Source organism: Bufo gargarizans, chromosome 5 (genome assembly GCF_014858855.1).
Source record: "Bufo gargarizans isolate SCDJY-AF-19 chromosome 5, ASM1485885v1, whole genome shotgun sequence".
Lineage (NCBI taxonomy): Eukaryota > Metazoa > Chordata > Amphibia > Anura > Bufonidae > Bufo > Bufo gargarizans.
This window is the reverse complement of record NC_058084.1, coordinates 123,414,343-123,427,637: the sequence shown is the minus strand read 5'-3', so window position 1 is coordinate 123,427,637 and position 13,295 is coordinate 123,414,343. Positions and strand designations below refer to the sequence as shown.

General features: G+C 43.0%; 1 protein-coding gene across 1 annotated transcript in view; it reads right to left on the bottom strand.

Annotated features, from left to right (window-relative positions):
• GAREM1 (GRB2 associated regulator of MAPK1 subtype 1) overlaps positions 1–13,295 on the bottom strand; it is a 157,271-nt gene that overhangs the window by 119,174 nt on the left and 24,802 nt on the right. The window contains exon 2 of the mRNA XM_044294980.1: positions 7,637–7,777. Coding sequence (XP_044150915.1) covers positions 7,637–7,777 — 141 coding nt within the window. The remainder of the gene's footprint in view (positions 1–7,636; positions 7,778–13,295) is intronic.

The window sequence follows — 13,295 nt, the reverse complement described above, 5'->3', positions numbered from 1 at the left end:
AGCAGTCACGTGGCCGACATGAGGTCACGGCTGCAGTCGGATAAATAAAGAACCGGAGCGGTGGAGCAGAATCTTTCAGGCATCTCCCAGAGGTCGTCTGGTTTCTTCCTGAAACCGGCCACCCACCTTTCCAAATTATAGTAGTATTATAGTAATAGGCACAAATAACAAACCAGTCTGAGGGTACTTTCACACTTGCGTTTTTCTTTTCCGGCATAGAGTTCCGTCACAGGGGCTCTATACCGGAAAATAACTGATCAGGCATATCCCCATGCATTCTGAATGGAGAGTAATCCGTTCAGTTTGCATCAGGATGTCTTCAGTTCAGTCGTTTTGACTGATCAGGCAAAAGAGAAAACCGCAGCATGCTACGGTTTTATCTCCGGCGAAAAAAACTGAAGACTTGCCTGAATGCATTTTTTTCCATAGGAATGTATTAGTGCCGGATCCGGCATTCAAAATACCGGAATACCGGATCCGTCATTCCGGTCTGCGCATGCGCAGACCTTTAAAAATGAAAAAAAATAAAAAAACGGATCCGTTTTGCCTGATGACACCGGAAAAACGGATCCGGTATTGCAATGCATTTTTCTGACTGATCAGGCATTTTTCTGACTGATCAGGCATTTTTCTGACTGATCAGGATCCTGATCAGTCTGAAAAATGCCTGATCAGTCAGAAAAAATGACATCCGTTTGCATACAGTTTGCCTGATCAGGCAGGCAGTTCAGGCAACGGAACTGCCTGCCGGAATCAAACAACGCAAGTGTGAAAGTACCCTGATCTTTTAGTATTATATAGACTTCTCCCCTCTGTGAGTTCAAAAATTATGAATCATCACATGGAGGATGGGCTTTCACAAGAAGGAACTTGGAAGCAGGGGAATCATAGCAGAAGTAGTTTTGCTGGTTTTACTGAAGCCGAGTACGACCACCCATCTTTCATCAGAGGCACATACAGTGGCGACTCTAGGAACAATATATAGGGGGGGCACAAAGATACCACAGTCAAAAATGGGGGGGCAAAAACAAAATAAGTATATAGAAATAAGATTACAAAATACGAGAGAGTTGCGGTCTGCAGGGATACAGTTATAATAAAACAATTTACTTACAAAAGAAGCTATTGAGTCATCTGCTGTGCCGTCCTCTGCTTGCTTCGACGGATTCTTTCCCCTTCTTTCTGTCTCTCGTCAGTGCACAGGCGCACTGTTATGGTGGATCTGTGGAAGACACACTGTTATGGGGAATCTGTGGATGACACATTATGCCTCTCATTAGCCCTCATTATGCCTCTCATCACTCCCATATCAGCCCTTATGCCTCATTAGCCCCCATTATAAGCCCTTATGCCTCATTAGCCCCCATTATTCTTCTTATTAGCCCCTATTATGCCTCATTAGCCCCCATTATGCCTCTTATTAGCCCCCATTATGCCTCCTATTAGCTCCATATGCCTCCAATTAGTCCCCAATTAGCCCCATATGCCTCCAATTAACCCCATATGCCTCCAATTAGCCCCATAGACCCCATATGCCTCCAATTAGCCCCCATATGCCTCCAATTAGCCCCCATATGCCTCCAATTAGCCCCAAATTAGCCCCCATATGCCTCCAATTAGCCCCCATATGCCTCCAATTAGCCCCCATATGCCTCCAATTAGCCCCCATATGCCTCCAATTAGCCCCCATATGCCTCCAATTAGCCCCCATATGCCTCCAATTAGCCCCCATATGCCTCCAATTAGCCCCCATATGCCTCCAATTAGCCCCCATATGCCTCCAATTAGCCCCCATATGCCTCCTATTAACCCCATATGCCTCCTATTAACCCCATATGCCTCCTATTAACCCCATATGCCTCCTATTAACCCCATATGCCTCCTATTAACCCCATAGACCCCATATGCCTCCAATTAGCCCCCAAATGCCTCCAATTAGCCCCCAAATGCCTCCAATTAGCCCCCATATGCCTCCAATTAGCCCCCATATGCCTCCAATTAGCCCCCAAATATGCCTCCAATTAGCCCCCAAATATGCCTCCAATTAGCCCCCAAATATGCCTCCAATTAGCCCCCAAATATGCCTCCAATTAGCCCCCAAATATGCCTCCAATTAGCCCCCAAATATGCCTCCAAATGCCCCATATGCCTCCAATTAGCCCCCAAATATGCCTCCAAATGCCCCCATATGCCTCCTATTAGCCCCCATGTGCCTCCTATTAGCCCCCATAATGCCCCCAGCAGCCACATTTTTTTATAAAATAAAATAAAAAAAACACTTACCTCTCCTGCTCCTGGACGGACGCCGCCTGCCATTTGCCCCCCCTCGCCCCCCTCTAGCGACGCCACTAGGCACATATAAACAAGTGCCAACAAGAAAGTGTACAAAATCAAGAAGTAAGCAAACAGGAAGTAATAGTTGGCATATACTAGCTTCATTTATATAAAAAAAAAAAGCCAGGTAAACCCTTTAAAAATACTTTTAGGCACAGACAATACCGATACTGTAATCACAGCATTTCCATTCCAAGCAGTTACTCACATGACTGGACATTTCCAGGATTTTAGATGCAGTTTCTGAAGCTAAAGTCAGGAGAGGATTGAAAAAGAGCACAAGACTCAGTATTTCCTTTATATGTTCCTCCATTTAAAGGGTTGACCCATCTCGCTGTTTCTGTGACGAGATGAGGCTAAGCACCAGCCCCAGATGGCTGGGCTTACAGAAACAGCTGGTTGGGCAGACGCTCTGCTTTTTTCATAACTTCCATTGTCATTAATGAGAGCTATGTTGTTTCCTTAAAGGGGTTGTCTCATCTCAGACAATGGGGGCATATCCCTAGGATATACCCTCATTGTCTTATAGGTGCAGGTCCCACCGATGGGACCCGCACCTATATCGGGAACGGAGCCCCGCAAGGTGGTGGCTGGAGGACTTTTGTCCAGCCACCACCAAGTGTACTCCCCATAGAAGTGATCATAGGTGCGGGTCCCAGAGGTTGGACCTATAAGCCAATGGAGGCATATCCTAACAATATGCCCCCATCGTCTGGGTTGAGAAAAACCCCTTAACTCTCGTAGTTACAGAAGCTTTTCCGTTTCTGCTATGCTGAAACCAGGGTTGGTGCTTAGTCCTATCTCACTGTGGAAATGGCTTGATGGGACAACCCCTTAGAGATCCATTCCTGGCTTCCGCTTTAAAAACTGCATCTAAAAAAACCTGAGCTTCAAAACCCTGCCTTACAGAACAAGAGCAAAACCAGATCAGCCCTATAAGCATTTGCAATGCCGTCCCCTCTAATAACAGGATGAAGTGAAGTAATGAACACCTATTATAAAAAGCATTAACTAATCAAACTGGTCTTAACAAGTTTTTAACAACCCACAGTTCAAGTCACAGCTGTTCTAGCTTCTCCGCAACGCATATTCATGTCACATAACATTGCAGGAGGAGCATTGCAATAGACGGTCACAAAAATTGAATCTCTTTTTTATATTTATACGGAGTCATAAATGGTCTTCAAAAAAATAAATAAAAAATAAGCTAAAAAATATAAAAAGGTCGATAAGGCAAAGTGAAGTTCTTGCTAACGGCACCGGTCTGCATACAACATACAGATGACTGACCTGAAGGGCCATATGCATGTTCTTTTGTCTTGATCATGACTTTCAAAATTAAAGAAGTACTTGGTGCTTTTTTGTGTGTTTAAGTCCAAATTTTTAGAAGCCTACTGTACCAATATATCAAATGACCTTACTAGTACCATAGTACCCGATTTTCTTTTCAGTCAAAATTCCATGTTTTTGTCCTGTTGGCAAGTTTCTTGAGTCCTTGTCATAAAAAGGGGGTCACAGTCTCCTGACATAACCCACTTCTGGCTGCCCGTAAGCATACATTTCACTGCAAGCTGCTTTCCCCGCTGAACGCAACCATCCAACGTCAGAGAGAAGCAATGCAACAGGGAACAGTTCCTCTGGCCCCAAGAGAGGAAGATGCTACAAAGACGGCCATGGAACAGAAACATGAAGGCAACGTAGTCGTGGTAACTAATATAGGAAACGGTAAATAGATGGTTCTATTGAACAGTGCTTTTTAAAAGGGGTGGTTTGGTGGGATAAATTATTTCAAATAAACGGCAGTATGATGTTAAAACATATATATATATATATATATATATATATATATATATGTACTTACCAAGTCCTCACTGTTCTTCTCCACTTCCTAATCTGGGCTCAACACAAGAAATGGCAGGAGATGTCCGTTCACCCAATCACTGGTCACAGCAGGGACCTGCTTCAGTCAGTGATTGGATGAGCAGACATTTCTAGTAATTTTGTGTGTGTAGAGCCTGGAACAGGAAGAAGAGATCAGCAGGGTCCCAGTAAGTGTTGGAACGGCAACGGTGGGGTAACAGTGAGGTGAGTAATGCTTCTTTTATTCTGTACACCATTCTGTTCCTTATCTAAAACCCAGTGAATCAGCAAAGAAAATATTCAAACTGCAAAAGATTTTATTGCCATCATGGTCCCCTGCTTTCATTTAGTCTTGGTGGGAAACCACCACGTGATAAGAGATGTAGGAAAACATCACTGTGTCATTTGTAGGATGCAGAATTTTATCATTGAATCCATATGAACCGCAAACCTTTACACCACATACAGAGAGAATATAAAATAACCCTTTATCTATTACAGTAACAGATGGCCAACCATGAAACCAAGAATTGCAAATCAGTTCCGATTTCATATTTGTAATTTTCTAGTCCTAATAAACATTATAGCAAACAAACGACTGCACAGAAAGCTTTCATGGACAATCCAATCCAATCTGATAAGACACATACAGTGTAACAAACCATAGCAAAAATATAGAATTAATTTATTCAAGTTGAAATTGGGCAACAGCAAAAAGGAGAGCTCTACTGGTCAACGGTGACCAATACTAAAATTTTCACAGCTTTTAATACTGGTTTAGCACCTCTAATTGAAACTGAAATATATTCCATTCCCTTTCATATGTATTGGATTTGCCACAATACGATTCATGGCAGATTTGGAGCTTGACATTTAGATTTTTGCCATGAAAGTATCTTAGAGGTGCCAATGGATCTGCAAGAGATTTAGCCTCATTCATGGGGCTACTCCACATGGGCCTCATACCGTGCTTGGCTTTTCCGTATGAATCTACAAGTATGGCCATGTTCATTCTTCTTGCAGAATAACTGCGTGTTCATGGCGCAACAAAAATCTGTCCAGATCCTTCATTGTAATCTCCAGCGCTGCTGGAGGATGCGCCTAATTTATGGCAAGGTGCACGTCTCTTCATAAATAAGGCGCATCCTTTGGCGGCCCCTGCGCCATAATGAAATCTACGGCAGCTCGGAGCCGTCATACATTTCTGCCAAAAAATTGGCGCCGATGACCTTGTGTCGAGAGTGCTGGCCACACTCTCTTTTTGAAAAGTGTTGAGGGTGTTGTAAAACGGTCACTTGTGACAAAGTTTGATGCAAGTGTCATGTAAAAAGTCACAAACGCGGTGTTTGCGACTTTTATATGCCAGGAAAGTGGCACAGGGAGATGATAAATAGCCCCCAATAGTCCTTTACACTTTGTTAGGCTCGATGCAGATGTGAAGAAACTGTATTGTCACATTTTTACTGCACACTGAAGGGCCTTCAGCATAACAGTTACATACTATCCCCTGCATCAGAATTGTTTCATTTCATTTTCTCTTCTTCGGTTTTCAAAAACTTGCAAAGGGATAATAATGAAGCACGGCACAGAAGAGAGAAACCGCAATATCATGTCCCATTGCTGGAGGCACCGAACATCCGAGCATTTCAAATGTCATTACATAAAATGCTGCACAAAAAAAAAAGTCATTATTGATTATGCTAACAATGTGCTAGTTACATAACTGGGAGCAGATTAGGTACGCATCACGTTTCCACAGAAATTGCCATAGACGAGCCTGGCAGCAGACATGAAAGTGTGATCAGAAGTAAAGCCTCCAGCCAATCGTCATGCAGTGACTCAGGAGTTGGGGTTCCTGCAGAGAAAAGGGACTGCTGTCCCCTTAAGGCTACATTCACACAAACGTATTTTGTTTACGTGTCCGTTCCGTTTTTTTTGCGGATTGGATAAGAAACCATTCATTTTTGCGGACCGCAAAACACATACAGTCGTGTGAATGTAGCCTAAAGGGGTTGGCTCATCTTAGACTTTGATGGAATTGCTAGGATATGCCATCAAAGTCAGGTAGGTGCAGGTCCTAGCCCTACTTTACAATAAATGTCGACATCTGTGCACATTGCTCACAAATATCCTAGACCCCAGGTCAGGTAAAGTCAGATTACAGGGCAATATAATGGCCTCAGGATACAATATTTTGGACATACAATGGTCTTTTCTGACACATCACAAGTTGAAGCTAAACTCCACATACAGCACATCAGACTCAGATCCAACCAATCAAGGCCTCTTCTCTGGTAAAATAGCTGGATTAGTTATAGTTAGCAGCTATTCCTGACTGTTATAGGTAAGGACTTGTTTTATCTGTCTTAGTTATCTTCTTGCTTTTCTTACATCTTCATTTTCTCTCATCTTGGATGACATTTTGGGGCTTTGGAACAGATTGCTTAACTTACAATGGTTTCAACATACAATGGTCTTCCTGGAACCAATTAATATGGTAACTTGAGGGACCACTGTATTCTACAGTCATAGGTATTTCCATGTTGACTACAAATGACGCACTAATGGATTTGTCTGGATGTTCGAAACCAATAAAACCCATAAAAATCCACTATACAAATGCAGATGAACGTTTAGAAACTATAGAGAATGTTGCAGCTACTGTGCATGAGATACAACAGGAAAACTGAAGAAGCTTGTCGATTCCTCTGGGATTAAACAGGGGATATAGATTTGGCTATTATACATATACAGGGGTTGACTGTATGTGCAATTTATTGATACAGATTCCTAAAGTGTTGCAGGTGGAAAATGTCTTCTTCTGAAATCTGGACAATGAGACGGCAAAGTAGATGGAATAAAAAGGGGATGGATGTTGTTGAAATAGGACCACACAGGCAGCACACTAGGGACCCACTGGAAAGAGGCCACCTTGACGTGGTGAGTGGGCCTATGCATTTTAATCAAAATGTATACCAAGTGCCTCATGGACACATTTATAAATTATCCTAAAAATGAAAAGATAAATGAATGGCATGTGCAAACTATGTCTTTATCTACAGATAAAGTTGTGGTCGCAATCTGCAATTGAAACTGACATGTTATAGATATAAAATTAGCAACGTAGGTTAATTTTCACACAGGATTTATTTTTTTCCTTCAGAGGTGGCTGATGGATTTGGTAATATCTCATCTACTTTGTAGCTTATGCATAAAAATCCATGGCAGAAAATCCACAGTATATCCACCCCATGTGGCCGTACCCATAGGCTTGAACATCTGACTGGAATTTGTACATACTCTGCGCTTGCATACGGCTTGCCCAATACTCCAGTCCACTCCCAGACAATATCAGACCAATGGCAATGATGATAAAAAGTGAAACTGTAAACCGTTGCATTTACTGCTACAAAATATAGCACTGATATTTCTGTAAGCATACCTCCATAGTGCACAGGAATCTCAATCTTCGGCCCAATGACGTAATGTCCCTCTTCTAAACTGTGGGCTGTGATGGTTGTCCACTGCCGGCATGAGTGAATCAAGAGATAGTCATTCTCCCGCAGGCCTTCAATGTTTTCCCCTGAGAAATAAGTAAAATATATGCATGAGGACATGACACTCATCCATTCAATTCACACAGTCTCAACGTGAGATTTCAAACAGATATCTATCATTAATATACATGATAAATCCAATATTAACCCAAGAACGCTGACCGTTATTCCAATCTTGGTAAGATAGGTAACAGAAAAAAAAATACTCTCCATTATTGAACATGTCCCTGAAAAAAACAGAACATAATAGCCTGTCTCTATGCACGTGTCCTAGGATATTTTCAGCCAATATGCCTTTGAAGACATTAGTCCGGAGTATCCTAGTAAAGTATGAGGCACTAGGAAGTAGATGGACCAGACCCACAATAGAAATAAGGACCAACATTTATTTTTTATCTATTACATACTGTATTTTATATGCAGCACTTTACAAACATTGTCATAATTCGCTGTCCCCAGTGGAGCTCACAATCTACGGTAAATTTCAGTATGTCTTTGGAGTGTGGGAGGAACCGGAGGAATCCCACGCAAACACGGGGAGAACATACAAACTCCATGCGATGGTGTAACGTTAGGTTAGAGCAGCATGCTTAGCCATGACAAAGCACACATAGAAGGACCAATACACGCATTATTAATCAAATAAAAGACATCAGATTTAATGGGGAGATTAGATATTAACAGGCACTGTACATAATGGATCATATATGAACCCAACGAGAAGGATAAGTGTGCTCACTTATTAACTGGGACTGTTAAGGTAGTAAATAAATGGAACACAATGGCTACTTAAGGGGCATTCTGCTAAAATACAGGTCCTTCTCAAAAAATTAGCATATTGTGATAAAGTTCATTATTTTCTGTAATGTACTGATAAACATTAGAATTTCATATATTTTTGATTCATTACACACCAACTGAAGTAGTTCAAGCCTTTTATTGTTTTAATATTGATGATTTTGGCATACAGCTCATGAAAACCCAAAATTCCTATCTAAAAAAATTTGCATATCATGAAAAGGTTCTCTAAATGAGCTATTAACCTAATCATCTGAATCAACTAATTAACTCTAAACACCTGCAAAAGATTCCTGAGGCTTTTAAAAACTCCCAGCCTGGTTCATTACTCAAAACCGCAATCCTGGGTAAGACTGCCGACCTGACTGCTGTCCAGAAGGCCATCATTGAAACCCTCAAGCAAGAGGGTAAGACACAGAAAGAAATTTCTGAACGAATAGGCTGTTCCCAGAGTGCTGTATCAAGGCACCTCAGTGGGAAGTCTGTGGGAAGGAAAAAAAGTGTGGCAGAAAACGCTGCACAACGAGAAGAGGTGACCGGACCCTGAGGAAGATTGTGGAGAAGGACCGATTCCAGACCTTGGGGGACCTGCGGAAGCAGTGGACTGAGTCTGGAGTAGAAACATCCAGAGCCACCGTGTACAGGCGTGTGCAGGAAATGGGCTACAGGTGCCGCATTCCCCAGGTCGAGCCACTTTTGAACCAGAAACAGCGGCAGAAGCGCCTGACCTGGGCTACAGAGAAGCAGCACTGGACTGTTGCTCAGTGGTCCAAAGTACTTTTTTCGGATGAAAGCAAATTTTGCATGTCATTCGGAAATCAAGGTGCCAGAGTCTGGAGGAAGACTGGGGAGAGGGAAATGCCAAAATGCCTGAAGTACAGTGTCAAGTACCCACAGTCAGTGATGGTCTGGGGTGCCATGTCATCTGCTGGTGTTGGTCCACTGTGTTTTATCAAGGGCAGGGTCAATGCAACTAGCTATCAGGAGATTTTGGAGCACTTCATGCTTCCATCTGCTGAAAAGCTTTATGGAGATGAAGATTTCATTTTTCAGCACGACCTGGCACCTGCTCACAGTGCCAAAACCACTGGTAAATGGTTTACTGACCATGGTATTACTGTGCTCAATTGGCCTGCCAACTCTCCTGACCTGAACTCCATAGAGAATCTGTGGGATATTGGGAAGTGAAGTTGAGAGACGCAAGACCCAACACTCTGGATGAGCTTAAGGCCGCTATCGAAGCATCCTGGGCCTCCATAACACCTCAGCAGTGCCACAGGCTGATTGCCTCCATGCCACGCCGCATTGAAGCAGTCATTTCTGCAAAAGGATTCCCCACCAAGTATTGAGTGCATAACTGAAGATCATTATTTGAAGGTTGACTTTTTTTGTATTAAAAACACTTTTCTTTTATTGGTCGGATGAAATATGCTAATTTTTTTAGATAGGAAATTTGGGTTTTCATGAGCTGTATGACAAAATCTTCCATTCTAACAGAATGACCGATGAGCATAGGCACTGCCACTCCATTAAAACTCTAAGGGACTTTCAGAGACAGTCCGAGCAGTCTACTCTGCTATCTCCCGCAGTCCTATAGAGATGAACAGTGGCAGATGCACCACTGCCACTCCGTTCACATGGGGAGATACAGGGCCCCTGTTCTTGTGATCAGAGGGGGTCCCAGCAGTTAGACCCCACTGATCTAACAGTTCAAACTAGACATGAGCGAATCCACTTGCCGTCCCCACTTCCAGGCGTACCCAGATGTCAGCGGCGCAAGTGCAGTCTCTGCGCTTGCATGAAAGTTTAGTGAAACTCGCACCATTTTGCTAGCAAGTTCAGTCAGTTTTTTCCGCGCGGGTGCAATGTGTTTTGATATGTTTTTCACACACGTGATAAAAAACTGAAGGTTTACAAACATCTCTTAGCACTTGCTTCCAGATGCAATGTGTTTTTCACTGAAGCCCCATTCACTTCTATGGGGCCAGGTCTGCGTGAAAAACGCTAAATATAGAACATGCTGCGTTTTTCACGCAACGCAGAACTGATGCGTGAAACAAAAACGCGCATGTACATAGACCCATTGAAATGAATGGGTCAGGATTCAGTGCCGGTGCCATGCGTTCACGTCACGCATTGCACTCGCGCGGAATTCTCGCTTGTGTTAAAGGGGCCTTAAAGATGTTATCCAACCCCTATAATGCCTCGCCAAATGTACTTATCTCGCTCCTTGGCACCCGCGTCACTCCTGATGCCCACATGGCCGCCGCTGCATCTCCCCGTTGCACGGATAAAAACATCCAAAGACTGAGAGCAGCCAATAGCAGGCCATAAAGGGGACGATCCTCCTTAGCGTCACCCGTACGACAGGGAGATGCAGTACAGGCATCAGGAGCGACATGGGTGCCAGAGAGTAGGGAAAGTACATTCTGTGTGAGGGGCCCAGGCATTATAGGGGTTGGATAACCCCTTAAAGCATCAGGACAGACCCTCAGTGCCCCATATGGCTGAAAGTATTTGATTCATTAGAATTGACTCTTTAGTTATAACTTAATCCAGTGGAAAGGGGATGACTTGCTATTGGAATACAACACTGTATTAATTCGTTAATCCAGTTTTTCCTAAAGTTAACACTCCCCAGAGCAATCCCTTTAGAGACCATTGAGCAGGGAAGGTGCCCTTCCCTTTATACAGTTAATGTTATGGGCACAACAGCTCAACCTGTGTATACGTTGTCAAGCTGCCAACGCCTGCCATGGTGGGCTCAGGCATCTGTTCATGTGCAATGGAAAGGTCAGAAGTAGTGAAGGACATTTTCTGGTAGCACCGCATGATGAAACATTCCTACAGATCCAGAATATTGATCAAAAGTCTTCATCATGGATCTTGTACTATCTTGATGAACAGATCGGTTTGATCTCATTGCACATTGATGTAACTGCACCTAATAAAGCCATCTGAACCATATACTGGATTCGCTGAAATCCTATCTAGAAGCACTTACAGAAAAGGTCCTTGACCTTTTAGGACACCTCCACAGTTCCATATTTGTGACCCTCCCATACATTACGTGACAAACTACAATATTTTACTGGGGTGTATAAATTACATTTCTGAAATAGGAACGGGCACACAAAGCCAATTTGCTGCAACTGAAAATCAATTTTCTATCTCCACTGTGTGTGAATTTAGCCTTGGACTCTGTTCACACCATATTTGGAGTCTATGTAGGCAGTTTACGTTGGGAGGATCTCCTGATTTATACCTAAGATGGGAGGCTGCTACATATCCAACTGTTTAAGCATACCATGGGATGAATCCAACGGAGGTCAAAGGGACACCACTTTTGGCCTCCATTGGGTGAATGGAGCCCCCTGGATATATTTGACCTATACGCTAGCAGGTTCATGTATACTAATACAGCAAGCATAGCCTCCAACAAGATGTGAATATAGCCTTACGGAGTTTGTAGCAGAGATTGTAGCTTGGTAAAAATGTAAAGCTGTAGTACTGTGGTATCAGGTAGTAAAAGAAGGACAAATGTGTACCTAAAATCCGTAGAAAATCACTGAGCTTAGGCCATGTTCACATCTTTCAAAGCCAAGGTTTCCGCACACATTGCGGAATACGCACAGTTTTTCTGCACGGATTTCCGTGCGGAAAATCTGCACCGTGGTACAGTTCCAGCAAAGTGTATGAGATTACACAAGTCTCATGTACATTTTGTTTCCGTGAGGATTTGAAAATCCGCAGCATGTCAATTATGTTATGTGATTTTAGCGTAGTGTAGTGTCCCTTTAATGAACTGTGCCATGCTGAAGTCTTTTACAACAAGTAGCTGGGACATGCCAATTAGTGGGGGACAGACAATGGAATTGCCAACGATTCTGAAACTTTCATGAGGAAACCCTTTAAAGGCTTTATGCCATGATTGATATAAAAAACTGAAACTCAGACATCATACAGTACATCTCTAGCAAAGTGAGAACCAGCCATGTACCTCACAAATCTCCAGAGATCTCCCCATTCATTGTTCCAATTGTTCTGCTAGATTCATTCCAGGTTGGCAGCACAAGGGGCATGCCCTTTCTGCTGTAGCTCTTTCCTTGTAACTACCACAGCTTCTAACAGAAGACATGGCTGGTGACAGTTGAAGATTTAAATCGAGCATGTGTGACCACCTTAGTGAGGTGGACAGAGAAGTAACATAGTATATAAGGCCGAAAAAAATGACATTTGTCCATCAAGTTCGGCCTGTTATCCTGCAAGTTGATCCAGTGGAAGGCAAAAAAAAAACCCTGTGAGGAAGAAGCCAATTTTCCCCACTTTAGGGGAATAAAAAATTCCTTCCTGACTCCAATCAGGCAATCAGAATAACTCCCTGGATCAACGACCCCTCTCTAGTAGCTATAGCCTGTAATATTATTACGCTCCAGAAATACATCCAGGCCCCTCTTGAATTCCTTTATTGTACTCACCATCACCACCTCCTCAGGCAGAGAGTTCCATAGTCTCACTGCTCTTACCGTAAAGAATCCTTTTCTATGTTTGTGTACAAACCTTCTTTCCTCCAGACGCAGAGGATGTCCCCTCGTCAGAGTCACAGTCCTGGGGATAAATAGATGATGTGGGAGAGATCCCTGTACTGACCCCTGATATATTTATACATAGTACCGTATTTTTCGCCCCATAAGACGCATGCTGCCATTTTTACTCTGCTAACACTAATACATTGCCGGCCACGAT